The sequence below is a fragment of the Amia ocellicauda genome, chromosome 6 (assembly GCF_036373705.1).
Source record: "Amia ocellicauda isolate fAmiCal2 chromosome 6, fAmiCal2.hap1, whole genome shotgun sequence".
Classification (NCBI taxonomy): domain Eukaryota; kingdom Metazoa; phylum Chordata; class Actinopteri; order Amiiformes; family Amiidae; genus Amia; species Amia ocellicauda.
Window position 1 is genome coordinate 18,423,496 of NC_089855.1, and position 16,159 is coordinate 18,439,654.

A 16,159-nucleotide genomic window follows, 5' to 3' on the forward strand; every position below is an offset into this window, starting at 1 on the left:
TACAAACAACATACATTAGATTAGAGGTATTCCTCAAAACAGAAAATATTTTCACAAACCTTACTCAAATATGTTTTAATCATTTATAAGACCTCTGCGATCATTTCAGTTAGCACTTGAAAAATACAGGGCTATTATTCCGCTCATTTTTTGATAATCACAGTGTGTGACTGGGAGATTCACAAAGCCGTTTAATCCAACGTGTCTTTAGAAAGGGTGACATTTTAAACTGATTAAAGAAGCACTTACTGATTCTAGAATGTTTAATAAAACAACCTTGGACTTTCATGTTGGCTGCTCCCGTTTAGGACAAGGCCACAAACTACACTTTAAAACTGATGTTTATATATTTTTCGCCAAAACACATTATGTATAAGAAAAAAAAAAGAAAAAATAAGAAAAGATAAGAAGCATTGGAAAAAAAAAATGATTCACTATTGAAAAAGGTTATTTGCTATACAGCAGATGTAGTCTCACGCCCCCCCAAACAAAAAAACATAAATCACAATTCAAATCCTGTAAATGTCTAATTACTTTTGCCCTCTTCTTCTTAATGCTGTGTGCTATTATGTAGCTTTTTACAAATAATGTTAATTTAAACAAAACGTTTCTTCTAATGAAATATGCTTAATTCCCCTACTCTCTGTTGTTAACCTTAGAGTACTCAATGTAAGGTTTACTTTTCTGTTCTGAATGTACTTTAGTATTGGAATATGAACTATATCACACCCTGACACTCATGCAGAAACTATTTCATAAATGCCATTATGCATATGCATCACACATTGACTGGTGTAAACATTTTTTTAATATGTTTTAGTTTAGTAATTTTATAATTTTAAAGTGTTTTTAAAAGGATGACAATGTCTGATTTACTTGTGCAACTCATTGCTTTCAATATATAAAATATAGGTTAATTCCACATATTAAAGTGAAGCAGAACACGTGCTATCGACAGTTAATCAACATAAACTAACACAAAATTTAATTAAAATTAACACAACTTCCTTGCACAGATGTTAGCCTTCACAAGAATTATTATATATACTATATTAAAATAATAAGATAGAAAAATACACATGTGTTATGTATTAGGAGGCAGCTCAGGCACATGTGTTGGTGAAGTGTTAGTCACAGTACAGACATGGCTAGATTTCCATGTTGCTGGTGGTACACAGATGCACAAAGTCATGGGACCATGGAGCATTTCTTCGGAGCACTATATCCTCCACACATAAAGGTTCCTCCTTCCCACTGCAATAGAAATATAACATGATATGATATGGCACCACTCCATGAATGTATTACTGTATTTCCAGTAGCAAATATTACAGGTCTCAGATGTACAGTACGCTCAAATAAATTATTCTGGAGGATCATGAGCTTTCCCTTGCATTGTGTGTGTTAGGGTTAGCTTGGCAACAGAGCTATAACTTCCCTGGCTGACATATTTTTAAAAGGAAGCCACAACATGGTTCCACGTTCAAACGTTCAAACAAATTGAATAGTTTCCACAGATTCTCTAACCATATTTATAGGGGCGAAATTATTCTGTTTTATTTTTATGTGTCCTGTATTGTATGTGGTTGAAAGTAAAAGAGAAAGTTGTAATAAGTCAAATGCACTGAGTTTGCAAAAGGAACTTGTATGTTTTGTTGTCTCCTATAAAAAAAAGATGATAACTGTGGATTCAATATTATACCCCTTATATTGCCTTAGTTATCTACAGCTGTAACAATGGGGTAATGCCTCCCATATTTTGAGGACAAGTTAAATAATTATTTTCTGAATCATATGCTTGTTCATGCATTTATGTCTTTATGTGCTTATTTGTGTATTTATTTATTCCAAGTCCTAAAAACAACTTTAATAATATTTTGGAGTGCAAATACATGTAATGAATACATGTTACTAGCTGAGGTGTAACTACCTTTCTATTTTCTTTCTTTCTTTAATTTTCATCTTACCTTCCATATGGAAGTTGAGTGATGCAGATTTTGTGAATGGTTATTTCTTTCCTAGGAAAGAACCGTGAAGATGTCTTCAACTCAATGGAGTCTATATTACAAAGGGCAGCAGGGTGGGATGTCACTTTTTTTAAACTGGGCACATTTGATTGCCTGAAACACGAAGGACATTCACAACTTACAGAACGTAGATGCAAAATGTTGTTATAATGGTGAAATCATTAGAAAGTATATTGATAACTTTTAATATATATATATACACTCACCTAAAGGATTATTAGGAACACCATACTAATACTGTGTTTGACCCCCTTTCGCCTTCAGAACTGCCTTAATTCTACGTGGCATTGATTCAACAAGGTGCTGAAAGCATTCTTTAGAAATGTTGGCCCATATTGATAGGATAGCATCTTGCAGTTGATGGAGATTTGTGGGATGCACATCCAGGGCACGAAGCTCCCGTTCCACCACATCCCAAAGATGCTCTATTGGGTTGAGATCTGGTGACTGTGGGGGCCAGTTTAGTACAGTGAACTCATTGTCATGTTCAAGAAACCAATTTGAAATGATTCGACCTTTGTGACATGGTGCATTATCCTGCTGGAAGTAGCCATCAGAGGATGGGTACATGGTGGTCATAAAGGGATGGACATGGTCAGAAACAATGCTCAGGTAGGCCGTGGCATTTAAACGATGCCCAATTGGCACTAAGGGGCCTAAAGTGTGCCAAGAAAACATCCCCCACACCATTACACCACCACCACCAGCCTGCACAGTGGTAACAAGGCATGATGGATCCATGTTCTCATTCTGTTTACGCCAAATTCTGACTCTACCATCTGAATGTCTCAACAGAAATCGAGACTCATCAGACCAGGCAACATTTTTCCAGTCTTCAACTGTCCAATTTTGGTGAGCTTGTGCAAATTGTAGCCTCTTTGTCCTATTTGTAGTGGAGATGAGTGGTACCCGGTGGGGTCTTCTGCTGTTGTAGCCCATCCGCCTCAAGGTTGTACGTGTTGTGGCTTCACAAATGCTTTGCTGCATACCTCGGTTGTAACGAGTGGTTATTTCAGTCAAAGTTGCTCTTCTATCAGCTTGAATCAGTCGGCCCATTCTCCTCTGACCTCTAGCATCAACGAGGCATTTTCGCCCACAGGACTGCCGCATACTGGATGTATTTCCCTTTTCACACCATTCTTTGTAAACCCTAGAAATGGTTGTGCGTGAAAATCCCAGTAACTGAGCAGATTGTGAAATACTCAGACCGGCCCGTCTGGCACCAACAACCATGCCACGCTCAAAATTGCTTAAATCACCTTTCTTTCCCATTCAGACATTCAGTTTGGAGTTCAGGAGATTGTCTTGACCAGGACCACACCCCTAAATGCATTGAAGCAACTGCCATGTGATTGGTTGGTTAGATAATTGCATTAATGAGAAATTGAACAGGTGTTCCTAATAATCCTTTAGGTGAGTGTATATATATATATATATATATATATATATATATATATATATAATGTATTTCTAAACACATTTACACATACAATATTTAATTTATAAACATGGTTAGGCATTTGGCTTCATGGATGCTTAATTGTTTGTTTATACTGGTTGATTTATTTGATGTTTTAGGTGTTTATGACTTGAAAGAGCAACTTTCTGGTGTAACAATAATTTCTATAAGCAACAACGGAGAGAACTTTCTGTAGAACACCATGCCTAGTAAAATATCAGTAAACACTTAATGTGATATATAACTGGTAATGTTGCTTTGTATATAATGTAATTTTGTCTGGATAATTGTGGCTCATATATACCCACAGTTTGATTTTGTCTTGCGTGTCACTGTTCCTCTCACTTCTCAGAGTCACTAAGACCTCAGTGCTCTTCTTCAGTGGCGTAATTTCCAGCTCCAGGAGAAAGTGATGGGCTGAATCAACATGTTATTTAGTTACTGGTTACATTAAACATTTAAGGGAATATTTTGGCTATTTCTCGATTCTTAAACCTTGGATGATTAGTAATGACTGAGGGATACATTTAAGCATACCAGCTTAGAAAATAAGACAACACTTCAACAATGTTTCACACAAGTAAAGCAATCCTTTTCTGATAGGTAACAGTGAAATTGTAATGTAACAGTTGGGAGAAGCTGTAGCAGGATCGAATTGTACAGTGGCCTGTTGCCAAACCAAGAAAAAATGTAACACCTACTACAGAAAGGTGCTGCAGCTGTTGTCATCAGGAAAAGGTTTTCATTTTCCGGTGGGGTGACTTTGATCCAGTTATTTTCAGGGAGCCCTGGGAACAAACAAAGGCTGAAGCATTAGGGAAGTATTGACCAGCTGAAGTGGATATTTGGATTGGGATTGGATTGGAATGTTGGATGGAAAAGGCTGACTGGAAAATCAGAAGAAACAGATATTCTTGTGAATGATTTTATAGATAGCTGACAAGTTGACGTAATGATAGCTATTGAAAGCATCTGACTGGTAATACCTTACTTTCAAACTGATGTAACCAGATGTACCCATATTGTAATCACCGGATGGCAGGGTCCTGTGATTAGCAAGGCCTACTGCAGCAATATGACCAGAGGACAGATCATGAGCTGGTTGTCTTTATCCCTCTGATCTCAAAACTTGCACCAGGTTGCTATCGTAAATAATCTTCTATTCTCAGGTCAAAACACTGATAAAACCACACCTGTAGAACCAGGGCATTATTCTATTTTAGATTTAGATTTTCATCCTGAAAGGAATTAAATTCTAGAGAGATATGTGAAAGCCTGTAGCCAGCAGAGCAACATGGTCTCATTTACATAGTTATATCTACATGGGCCACATATTCCTGCATGCAGGCCTCCTATCATCACTTAAGATAAAACAAAATCTTCACGTGCATTAACTTTATCTCTGGACTGCTTTGAGTCTCTGAAAGTCAAACAATGACTGGCTGTTTCATCATAATGTATTGTGTAGAATTGAACATGTGAGTTAACTATGCCTTTGTCCTGGCTTTGGGCTGCAGCCATTCTGATGCAATGATTTGGAAATCCCTGCCTATTCATGCTTTCTTAATTCAGTATAGACGCCAAACATTTGTTTTTGATGCTGTTGTGGCTGCTCCTGCTGTAGCTGCTGCTGTAATGCATTGAGACCCAGTTGCATAGCAATAAATGAGCTACACAATTACACATGTAAAGATGTGCAGGGTTTTTGACTGCATTAACATTTTACCACTATTGACATTGCCAGGCTAAACACATGTTCTCTAGCTGCCCAGGAGAGGTCAGTGCAGTTCAGATTTTGTTTTCACCACATAATATTGTTGTGAAATCTGTCCTGGGGCTCATAAGCAAATGAGACGTGTTCAAAGTGTTCCAGTGAATCTTAAACAGAAAACATGACAAATATTATGGAAACCAGTGGAATTCTTGAGCCACCGAATGTATATATTCTGCACATATATCTGTGTGTGTGACTCCGTGTCATATATTGGCGTCAATATTTCTATTTGAAAGTAGGTTACTAAGTACTAAATTTTCTGTCTGTCTGAAACTGATTGGGGCAGTCATAGACAAGTGAGAAATTCTTTATAGCTAGTTTACTTCTTAATATTGAACTTATTCAAGCAAATAATTAATGGAAATGGTGACTATGTGCTACTGAAAATCATGTAAAATCAATCCAAGATAAGTGTCTATTTTCCCTTTTCGTATAATCACTCTCTGATTTTTGTAAGCAGTTAAAAGACTCAACCTATCTGAGGGCAGGAGCCGTTGAATGGTACTTTGCAATCCAGACAGCTTCCACTGACAAATCGTTCATAGTTGTCACACGGGAAGCCCATCAGCGGACAGGAGCCGTTCAAAGCGCTGATGTAGACGTACACGGCCCTCATGTGGTCACAGATCAGATAGTCATACACTGGGAAGTAGAGGAAAACTGACAGCACACACAGCATGATTCCAGCATGACAAGCTTAACTAAACCCTTCCCATGCTGCACCTGTAATGTCAATGGGTTTCAGAAGCTCATATAGAATTGATCATAAGTTTACAGAGGCTACGAGCTTCCAGACAAAAGTTGAAATTCTATATGAAAAAGTTCATATAGTGTAAACCTTGGCTTCAGCAGAGTCTTACTTGTTGAGAAGCTGGATCGGGTACAGCCGGGCTGGTCATTCCCTCCATTGAGGAAAAAATTGACATGTCCAACGGGGATGGATATCCCGAAATCTGCATGGATGGTGACAGGCACACAAATGTCTTGTTTCCTTTCAGTTTAGAATGTGAATGATTCTCATCTTACGGGTATTTTCTCAAACAATAAGTAATGCATCAATTTTCTTATTGTCATATTTAATTGCCAGGCTGGGACTCTATGGACATTCCACAGCAGTGAGTACTATTGGAAAACACATATCATATTTCCTCAATAAAAATTGTGTCTGAGACTTACATTAAAAGCTAATACACCTACCCCCTACCCCACCTCAAATAAAAACAAACAAAAGCCCAAACCAAAAGATAAAACAACAACATACATTTACAGTTACTTAAATCAATTCTTAAGAATAAATAAATAAAACATACATTTAAAACTGTGTATGAATTGGAAAACAGTACTCAGTGATCCGGGTGAGATGAGTGCAATGCATTTACAAAAACACATTGTGAGAATGTTTTGGTGACTTACTGTCTGAGTCAGTGTGAATAGCCTCCACAAAGAGCGCGTCGGTGTGATCCAGCCGGTTGAAAGTTCTTGCATGTTTAAACATGGGGCCAGCTGCATCCAGGCCTGGGAGGACAAACAATCTGAGAGAACGTTCTGTCAGCTGACAATAACAACCTCCCCAGGTTGAGAGGATAGTGACTGGGCAAGAGTTACAGGCTACAGGTTATAGGAAAGAGTCCTGGCCTAGAAGACACAGCTCCATGGTGTACAATCGTTTCAATAGGTACCATTCTTCTTCAGGGACTCTTAATCCTTGTTGGAGTGCTTTCAGGTTTTAAACAGTAAATTATTTTTAGGGACTTAACATCCTGTGGTTTTGAGAACCTAAAGATTTTGCAGGAATTTGGATAAGAGCACATTGTGAAAGAGATTTTAAACCATGGAACATGGCCCAGATCTAAGGTCCTGAAAAAAATAAATCACATAATACCATAATACCAGCTAACACAACCAATCTGCTTATGAAAGCCTTGCTTCTTCTGGGCCCTCTGTTGAGGGGAAAAAGCATATTCGGCAAATAATGCTTTTATAAATGAACGTGGAAGATTTATTTTTTCATTGCCAGCCCAATAACTGAGGTTCAAATTAGTTTTTTAACACTTCCTAACATTCCCATCACCCCCCTGACAATCTGTCTGGTGTATATTATTGGTCGGTTGACATGGGGGTTAAGATACCATTGTTTTACCACACATTTATTTTTGTAAGTTGAAAATCAACTTCCTTCTACATCATTATGCTCAGAAGAGATTCCAGTCCAAATATGGCACAGTTGTGATGTGGTTTCACTGCCAATGCACCTGCTCTGGCAATGTGCTCTGTGTGACTTTCAAATGAAAGGAGCTCCCGTCTTCTGAAAGATTCAGCTCTTCCTGTTATTGCTATCATTCATCAGTGTATAAACCAGGGTTATAGAAATGCACTAGAATATCAATTTATAGAATATCAATTAATGTAACTGGCTTGTAGCTTTATGTACTACTACATTACTTACCTAGCACCATGTTTATGTCATACATCTACTCAGATATTTACAGGAAACACATTGTTCTTTTCTCTTAATTTTAGGGGCACGTGGTTGTCAAGATGGCAGTGACAACAATGGATCACTTTTGTTTTTCCATTGAATGCCCTATTTATGTAGTGTGGCACAACAGGACTGCTTTCAGAGTGAGGTGCTGGTCTGTGGCAACCTTCATTGTCTGTTGTTTTGTAATAGTTTCTATTTCATAACACCATAGTGTGCAAACACTATCAAAGAAATGCGGGAATTTCTAGATACATTTTAAGTTCATATTTTCATATTTATCACAAACCTGTTATTCTGCCAAGCCTTCCACCAAAGAGTGTCCCCACATATCCTGCAACATGTGCCCCTACACTGACCCCGATCAGGTGAATCGACTCCTTCTTGCTTCCAATATTCTGAAAGGGGGAGAAAAAACATGACTTTTGCTGTATTTCCGAGGTTGTGACATATATAAAACCAAAACCATATAAAACGTATTGGAAAGTGTAAAAACAAAAAGCTATTTAATATGTATATGTGTAAAATGTTGTTATTCTTGGATATCTTATATGACTTTGGGTTATATACATATTTCCTAAACTAATGGTTAATTTCACCAGTTTCAAAATCTTCCAGGTCAAAGCAGTGAAATTGTATTTCCTATTGTAGGATGATTATAGGACATTTTTCTACCTATAATATTTGCAAGTACAGTATTATGTTTCCATTTTTGATGGCTTCAAAAAGGATTTACAATACTTTAAAACTTGTCAGTACATTTGGGGGAAGTGCTACCTTTCTTAAAATCTCTCCATTACAATCAATTTAAGTAGAATGGTAACTTTGTTATTCACATTCAATATGTTCACTGTTTTTAGTTTCAGGACACTTAAATGTTGTTCACAGTGCCGCCTGTATTCCCTTTGTCTGACAGAGTGTGATCGGGGCTCGACTCACAATAAGCTCTTTGATGAGATGTGAGATTTCTAATGCCACCTCTTGATAGTTGTTCACCACCCTGTTATAGGCAAAAGAAGCTGCGTGGATCCAGTCCACTACCAGCACGTTTGCATCAGTTGCAGTCAAGAGAGCTTGGACCAGGTTTTGAATCCAGGAGGGTTTGCTTCCCAAAGCCCTTAAACGATGGACAGACAGTTAGTAAAGCAGTTGTATCAAGCTCCCATCCTCGAGATCAAGATGTTATTTATTTATTTATTTATTTATTTTTAAAGTAAGTCCAGACTATACTGAATTCAGATAGAATGGCAAACAGAAATGCTCTCACTAGGAGATCACTGATTAAACTGACATACTTTAAATGCCTTTGTTTAATCTCAAACAACCACAAAATGGGGAGATTAGAGACCAGGGAACTGGGACACAGTGTACAGTGTAAAGTTTAACTTTAGATTTCTTTAGATTTTGTAAGTAAATCAAAACTGCCATTACACCTTTTGGTGTATGGTAATATGCATGGAAATTGTAATTTCAGTATGTATAATTAACATTTAAGACTCACTCACCTGAAACCATGGATGATGATTTTGGTGGGGAGAGAGGCTGTGTAGTAAGAGGAGCTGATGTTCTTAACTGCCTCGGGGCTCATAACCTTGCCACAGCTCATGCCCTGGCGGTTGAAGAGCAGGTACTGGATCTGCAGTGTCTTGTCCTGCCGATATTCCTTCCAAGTGGTGGTCCCAAAGGCGGCACAGTTGGACACGGTGGCATTCTCAGCCCCTGATGTTTTTAAGAGGCTTTTGAAAATTCCCCTAATGGACAAATTGTCTGTCTAAAGGTTATGCATTCTCCTAGGTGGGAACACAATGTGCTAGGTCATTACTGATGTCTATGGGAAAGGTTTAAGTGTCTTTGATTGTGCTTGACCTTGGATTGTGGCATTCTTTCACATCTTCTTAATTCATTGTATTCTGTAACCTATTTTCACTGATATGCCTCAGAAGTGCATTTCAAGTCTTGGTTGTCTTAATGTCTAAAGGGAAGAATGTGGTTCATTTGAGGTTGCTGAATGTGATTATTATGTGATGATATCAATGATAGAAATAAAAAGTTATTTGTTATCAGTTATTCCCTTCCTCTTACCTCCTTTTTCCTGCTGACAGGACTAAATGCATGACTGAATCACTTTGTGACATGAAACAGATTTTTTTAACAAGACCAACAGTAGACACAGTGTTCCCTGAGACATGAAGCATGTGCACCCTAAAAGCTAATAAAAAGTCTCTGTTGTGGTCTTTTACCATTGTAAGTATTCTGTTTTTGTTAATTTAGCCGACGTAGTGTTTTTAATTTATTTTGCTATTTGCTTGTTTGGAAATCGTCACTAGTTTCTCAACAGTTAATCTTTAGCCTCTTTCGCTTGACTCTTTCATTTTAGATTCACTCATTTTGGATCCTGAAAACTCCTAAAACATTTATCATGTCCAGACATAAAGTGTCAGACATTATCGTATAGTCATGCACACACATTTATAACTGTATTAAATGGGAAATGCTTGGAATTTAGACAATTTAATAGATTGTCTGTGAAAAAGCTATCGAATTTAATCACATCTCTTTAATACAAATTATCAGACACCAGGTTTAAATAAAACTCCTCACAACTGCTTGTTACTACAAGCTTTGACAAACATGGTAGAACATAACTGTAACCAAAACAGCAAAATCAGTGACAAAATTCATAAGGAAGTCTGTGTTCCAAGAAATACTATTCTGCTATTTTTTTATGTTGAAAATTGGTTTGTAGCTTACCTGCATTAAAATGAGCACAGAGCATCAACACGCCAAAGAAGGACAGAACTTTTCTCCCGATACAAGCCATTCCCAGACAGCAGTCACAACAGAAAACTTTTCTTCTCAGCTGCTTTTTGGATAATGATTACTCAACTTGGTTAATGATTACGGAAAGACAGGGAATCTTTTGGAATACAAAATCACCTCAGGCGCATTTTGTTGTTTTCCACTAGTATTATGTATCTGCCCTGATGTAACAGTACAAGGATTATAGAAACCACACACAAAAAAATGATTCATGCAAAGCCTCCCAGAAAAAAACAAGACACGTCTAATATGCAGCTAGTCTACTTCTTGTTTTCTAGATCCTACCACTATGTCAGTCTAATCTCCATTCTTAACAGCATGCAAGACTCATGCACTCAGGAAAAGGCTGCCTGCAGCTGGAGGACAGGGACTTGCAGGCTTTTTTTCCAGAGAGACAAAAATATGCAGAAATGTGTGGACAAATATGTCATCTCACATTCATGAATGATCATTTGTCTGAAGAACACTGACCTTTTGTATCCCCTGTTTGCCAGAATGCATTGCTATTTGTCTACCGCATGACTAAAATGCAGGCCTACATTCTGTTACAGGCAATGGGCAACATCTAGGTAAGTATTACACAACCCAAAATAATAGTAACTTGTTACTGGCAAATATAAAGGCTTCCATTACTGCAAAATTGAAGTGCATTGAATGGTTGTTATTTCAGCAATAAGGTTAACTGAAATGTGGTTAAGATCATGGAGGTGTAGCAGTTTACAGCACAGTCAGTAGAAATTGCACAAGTTTGAATTAGGCCATTAAAAATGTAGAGCACTTAGCTTTCTATCTGCGTAATGAAGCTACCACAGTTGTTTTGATATACATACCACACTTCTACAATGCTGAAACTTACACAAGTCTGTAAACATTGCTCAGTTAAATAGATCTCCTTCCAGGTTGATGTATTTTGATGGGAGATTTCTTGTTAATAATTAATCTTTAGAAAAACCTTTCAATAACTGTTAAAAAGGCAACTACTGAAGCAGGAACATTCATTGATCATGTGCACATTCAAAGAACTGAAGGAATCACAGTTGAAGTAAACTGACATAATTTTAGTTTTCATTAAGCAGTTTAAATTAAGTTGATATAGTCAGGTATCCCAAAAATAATAAATGGTTGTAATAAACACAAATTCAATCAAATGTAAGTTATTGTATGTTGATAATACATAAGCACAACAATACAACTTTAGAAATGTACTATTTCTACAATGTAAGATTCATTATCTTTTACAATTATTGTTTTATATTACTTTATGTAATGCAACACAATTCAAAATAAATTAAATGGTAATATTAAAAGGTTTCATTGTGTGTTTATTTATTTTATTGATAACATTAAAAAGTGAGAGGAATTTGTTTTTAAACATTATGCCTCAGTATTGACTGAAATGTTTTTTTGGTGTCAAATAATATACAGTCACCAGTGTAACCAACAATTGTGTACATTATACAGTGTTATAACAATATTCTCTATAGGGATGCATTACAATACACATTTGAAAGGAAGGTTATCTGTGTATAAGAAATTTCAGGTAAATATGAAATGAAAAACACCTAATTTTGTATTTAGAAAATAAACCCAACAATTACTTAAAACCTGACTTTCATGTAGATCAATCAGAAAGGTCAGAGATTAAAGGAAAATGTTTTTAATAGAAAATGCAGCAGTGATGGTTTGTGGACAGTGTTCATGTTAACTATGTTGTAAAACATGTTTAAAATGTTTAATATTACATTTAACCACATTTAAAGTGGTTATCTTTTCATTTTGTGTTAAATTTAACATTTATTTTTTATTTCTAATAATTAACAGAACCACAACAATACCCCTTTAAGGAAACAGAAGAGGACGGTCACTGTTATTTTTTTAATTGTGTAAAAAGAAAGAGTCAATGTCTGACAGAGCATAGATCAAGTACACACAGAGTCTTGCAAGAAGGGCCCTCTGGGAGTCAAGGGTGTTTGGGAGCTCTCACAATTTCTCGTTGCTTGGGCAGGACAGACGCCAACCAGTCCGTGGTCCAGGTCTTGGCGTCCTCCCAGCAGTAGCGCGGGGTGTAGTCCAGGTCCCGTTGAGCCTTTCCATAGGTGAAGGTGAACTGCGTGTTGAGCATGGTGAGCAACTGGCGGTTCATTGGCGGGTTGAACTTCAAGAAGGGGCTCAGCAGCACTTGAGCCATCTCCAAGAGGAAGGATATAAAGAAGAGCAGAGGCAGAGGCAGGGAGAGCCTACCCTGAATCCCAAATCCCAGAGGCTTCATAACTTCATGATTGAAATCCGAGTAGCTCATGTGGGGGGTGTCGTCCGAGATGAAATAGAAACTGCCCCCGATCGCTGCTCTTTTTTTAGGGTCCTTCAGGGCTTTGGCTGCTAAGACATGGGCCCAAGCCACATTCCCTACATACACAGGGTTCACCACAGCCTCCTTTGTTGAGGTGCGCAGTAACACGTCGCCATTTCTCATTCCATTCTCCATGTGGCCCACAAGGAATTTGCAACCCTCACCATAAATATACATGGGACGCAAGGCACAGGTTGCTATTTTGTCTCCACTGCGGAGAAATTCTCCATTGGTCTGCAGAGTCAACTGTTCAGCCTGGAACTTGGTCTTACTGTAGGGGAATTTCAGGCAGCAGGAGTAGCGTGTGTCTTCAGTGCCATTGATAATAGGGTCACCCTGTGGGTTGGGGCCAGCCACCTCAATACTGCTGGTGTAGATGAAAGACCTCACATTCTCTTGGATGCAAGCCTCCAGCAAAAGCTGAGTACCTTGAGAAACAAAATACACTTGATTTGCAGTTTCCATATGAATTAAATGCTATTCACTTGCATCAACCTTCTTTTGTCTTGGAGAGCGTGTGCTGGAAATAGCTTTAGACAAAGGCAGATGCATTTCAATTGCAAATCACATGTGAATAGTTTATATTCTTGAGATTTATGGGGTGCCAAATATAATACAATGCACATTGTTTCCCAGTGTATTTTTTCACAGATTTCATTTAAATCTTGTGTGTTTTTCCAGATTTAAAAATAATGAAGCCTTTTTTCCATATCTTAAGATTTTTTAAATGAATACATAAAATGCAAAATATTTGTAGCTTAAATAAATATTTAACTAAAACCTAAATCTGGGTTTTGCAAACTAAATATTTAGACAATTAAATATTTAACTATATGATATGATAAATGATACAATTTTGTGTGTGTTATACATATTTTAAGAAAAATACAAATATTAGACTTGCTGTCACCTTTTACAGAGCTCACCTGTATTCCCTGCCCATCCTGCACAGAGACTGCTCTACCACAGATGGGCTAAATATTTATTTTGCAAAATCTTGATTTAAGATTTAAGCTTTCAAATCCAAATATTTATTTTTCAAAATTGAGATATATATATATATATATATATATATATATATATATATATATATATACACACATTTAATAAATAATTAAATTATTATTATTTATTAAATATGATAATTTATGAGTAAATGATGCCCTGGAAGAGGTCCTTGTCTTCACCTGCCTCGTCCTAACCATTTCTAACATCACAGTACATTATGTGGGTGCACACTACCTTTTACATTAACTCCATGTAGTTCAGTTTCCTCCACCAATCCTATGACATCAATGATAGAAGCCGTGTGGAATACAAGAGTGGCTCCATGACATGATTTCCTCAGAAGCTCTGGGTCCCTGATGTCCCCCTCAAACACAGTCAATTTGGTGTGACCTTGGGATTCTGCAATAAATTACAAGTTCAATTGACCCCATAATCTAAAGTCCATCTAAAGTAATTAGGAAATGTAACAATAGATTACAAATTTTTTGCAGACTTTTCTTTCATATATTATTAAAACATACCACTCTTTGGGCATGTATATATTTATTTGTTCACATGGTTATGAAATGATGTACATCTTATAAAGAAGCTCTTGGAACCAGAACACATTTGTAAAAGTACATGTTAGATTCCTCCCTGTATAATTCTGTTATATGGTGCAATCATTCATCAGACAAGGAAGTAGAACTCACATTTTGCAACTGGCTGCATCACTTGACAGAAAACAAATCAATCAACAGCAAAACAACTAAGAACAAGCAAACAAAGTACAAACTGTAGTTTCACTTTGAGTCAGTTTAAATGGCAGGTTGCAGCTTCACTGCTTGATTTTTACTCATTTCAGTTTCCACCACGGGGTTATTTATTGTACAGCTCCTTCTGGGCATAGACAGTTGCCAAGCTACAGGGCACTTGCATTTTCCATTGAGCAAGGAACTCGTTCTTTCTTTATCTTTCACTCGAGGGTTAGGAAATCCTATAAAGACAGAACTTGAAAAACTTTCTTTTTGGTACAGGCTTGAGTCCTTGAATGTTTTTCTCTTTCCTCACTGATAATGAGGAATGTACTCTTATTGAGCTGGTTGGTATTCAGGGGTTTTCAGATTGTTTAGGTCTAAAACTATAGGTGTTTGTGTCAGGCCTCAGGTTTCCCTTCCCATTTGTAATGTTAACCCTTGTATAGACAAATTAGTTTATTTTGTGTGCCTGCAGTCATGGTACTGTTTGCTGTAAAAACATTTCCATTTAACTTATTGTTTAGAGGGTAACCAACACTGTTCAAATGCATTCCAAGTATTATTTTATCTATTTATTTGCAATGAATGGAAAGGAGTTAAACTGAATACTGTTTTTAAGTTCATGCCAACGGAAAACATAGATTTTGCATTGTTTCTGGTTTGATCAGATTGTACAGGAGGATATGCTTTCTTAGTGTTTTTAAGAGTGGCTGCTCACAGAGACAACACAGCCAGAGGAAGTGCAGACTGTAGGAAATTATAAAAAGGGTTGTATAAAATGACAAAAAAAAACAACAACTAAAATAACCTGAACAGTTTAAATCATGAAGACTGTAATCTGCCTATTAACATAATGTATACATGGAAAAATGGAAACACCATATAAATTCAGCCCTTGACTACTTGAATTGCCAGTCAAATATAATAGGTAATTTATCTGATTTCAGAAGAAAAGAAAAACACAAAAAGGAAGCAGAATGCGGACACTTCACAGAAAAGTCTGATTCCCCATGTGGGGCTGAAACATACAGAACAAAAACCCAATAGAATGAGAAACATTTACCTTTCAGAGATGTGATGAGATCAGGCTTGATATCCCTATCAAGGAGCCGAATCTCCGTGAGTTCCTCTTCTTCCAACAGAAGCTTGATAATTCTCTCCCCCAGGAAGCCACAAGCCCCAGTGATGAGGCACACTTCGCCAGCAAGAGACATGGCCACAGGTGGAGCAATCAGTTCCCTCAGTAAATGGATTGGAGAATGGGAGTTCAGCGTTGTGGAAATGAATACAACACTGCAGCTCGAACTGATATGCTGGTTGTTTGCGTGTGGTATATATGCACTGATACCTGCCAATGACAATTTTGGGGCTGACCTTGTAAACCATTCTGCTGAAACTTAATGCCAAGGACAGTCAGCCAGAAGTTTATTTTATTATTTATGAAATAACTGATGAGCGTAAAAGTAAATATATCCTTGATTAGTTCCACAGACACAGATTTATTG

At 37.2% G+C, this 16,159-nt stretch overlaps 2 protein-coding genes across 5 annotated transcripts; both read right to left on the reverse strand.

The window, feature by feature from the left end:
- Window positions 1-60: 60 nt before the first annotated feature.
- On the reverse strand, window positions 61-11,577 carry pla1a (phospholipase A1 member A). Of its 4 annotated transcripts, none has more exons than XM_066706496.1 (11): window positions 10,491-11,577; window positions 9,245-9,458; window positions 8,679-8,856; window positions 8,029-8,137; window positions 6,674-6,775; window positions 6,121-6,213; window positions 5,735-5,920; window positions 4,188-4,274; window positions 3,795-3,903; window positions 1,968-2,120; window positions 61-1,254 (listed from the first exon to the last, which is right to left on the reverse strand). In XM_066706496.1, the coding sequence occupies exons 1-11, from the start codon at window positions 10,558-10,560 to the stop codon at window positions 1,149-1,151; spliced, it is 1,407 nt and encodes a 468-aa protein (XP_066562593.1). In that variant the 5' UTR covers window positions 10,561-11,577; the 3' UTR covers window positions 61-1,148. The 4 variants fall into 4 exon arrangements, with proteins under 4 accessions (XP_066562593.1, XP_066562595.1, XP_066562594.1 ...); XM_066706498.1 differs by having other exon boundaries at window positions 9,245-9,490; window positions 10,491-11,572; XM_066706497.1 differs by having other exon boundaries at window positions 5,735-5,902; window positions 10,491-11,570.
- Window positions 11,578-11,860: 283 nt separating this feature from the next.
- On the reverse strand, window positions 11,861-16,026 carry hsd3b1 (hydroxy-delta-5-steroid dehydrogenase, 3 beta- and steroid delta-isomerase 1). Its single transcript, XM_066706508.1, has 3 exons — window positions 15,718-16,026; window positions 14,152-14,316; window positions 11,861-13,337 (listed from the first exon to the last, which is right to left on the reverse strand). Exons 1-3 carry the CDS (start codon window positions 15,866-15,868, stop codon window positions 12,520-12,522), a joined length of 1,134 nt encoding a protein of 377 aa, XP_066562605.1. The 5' UTR covers window positions 15,869-16,026; the 3' UTR covers window positions 11,861-12,519.
- Window positions 16,027-16,159: the final 133 nt, after the last annotated feature.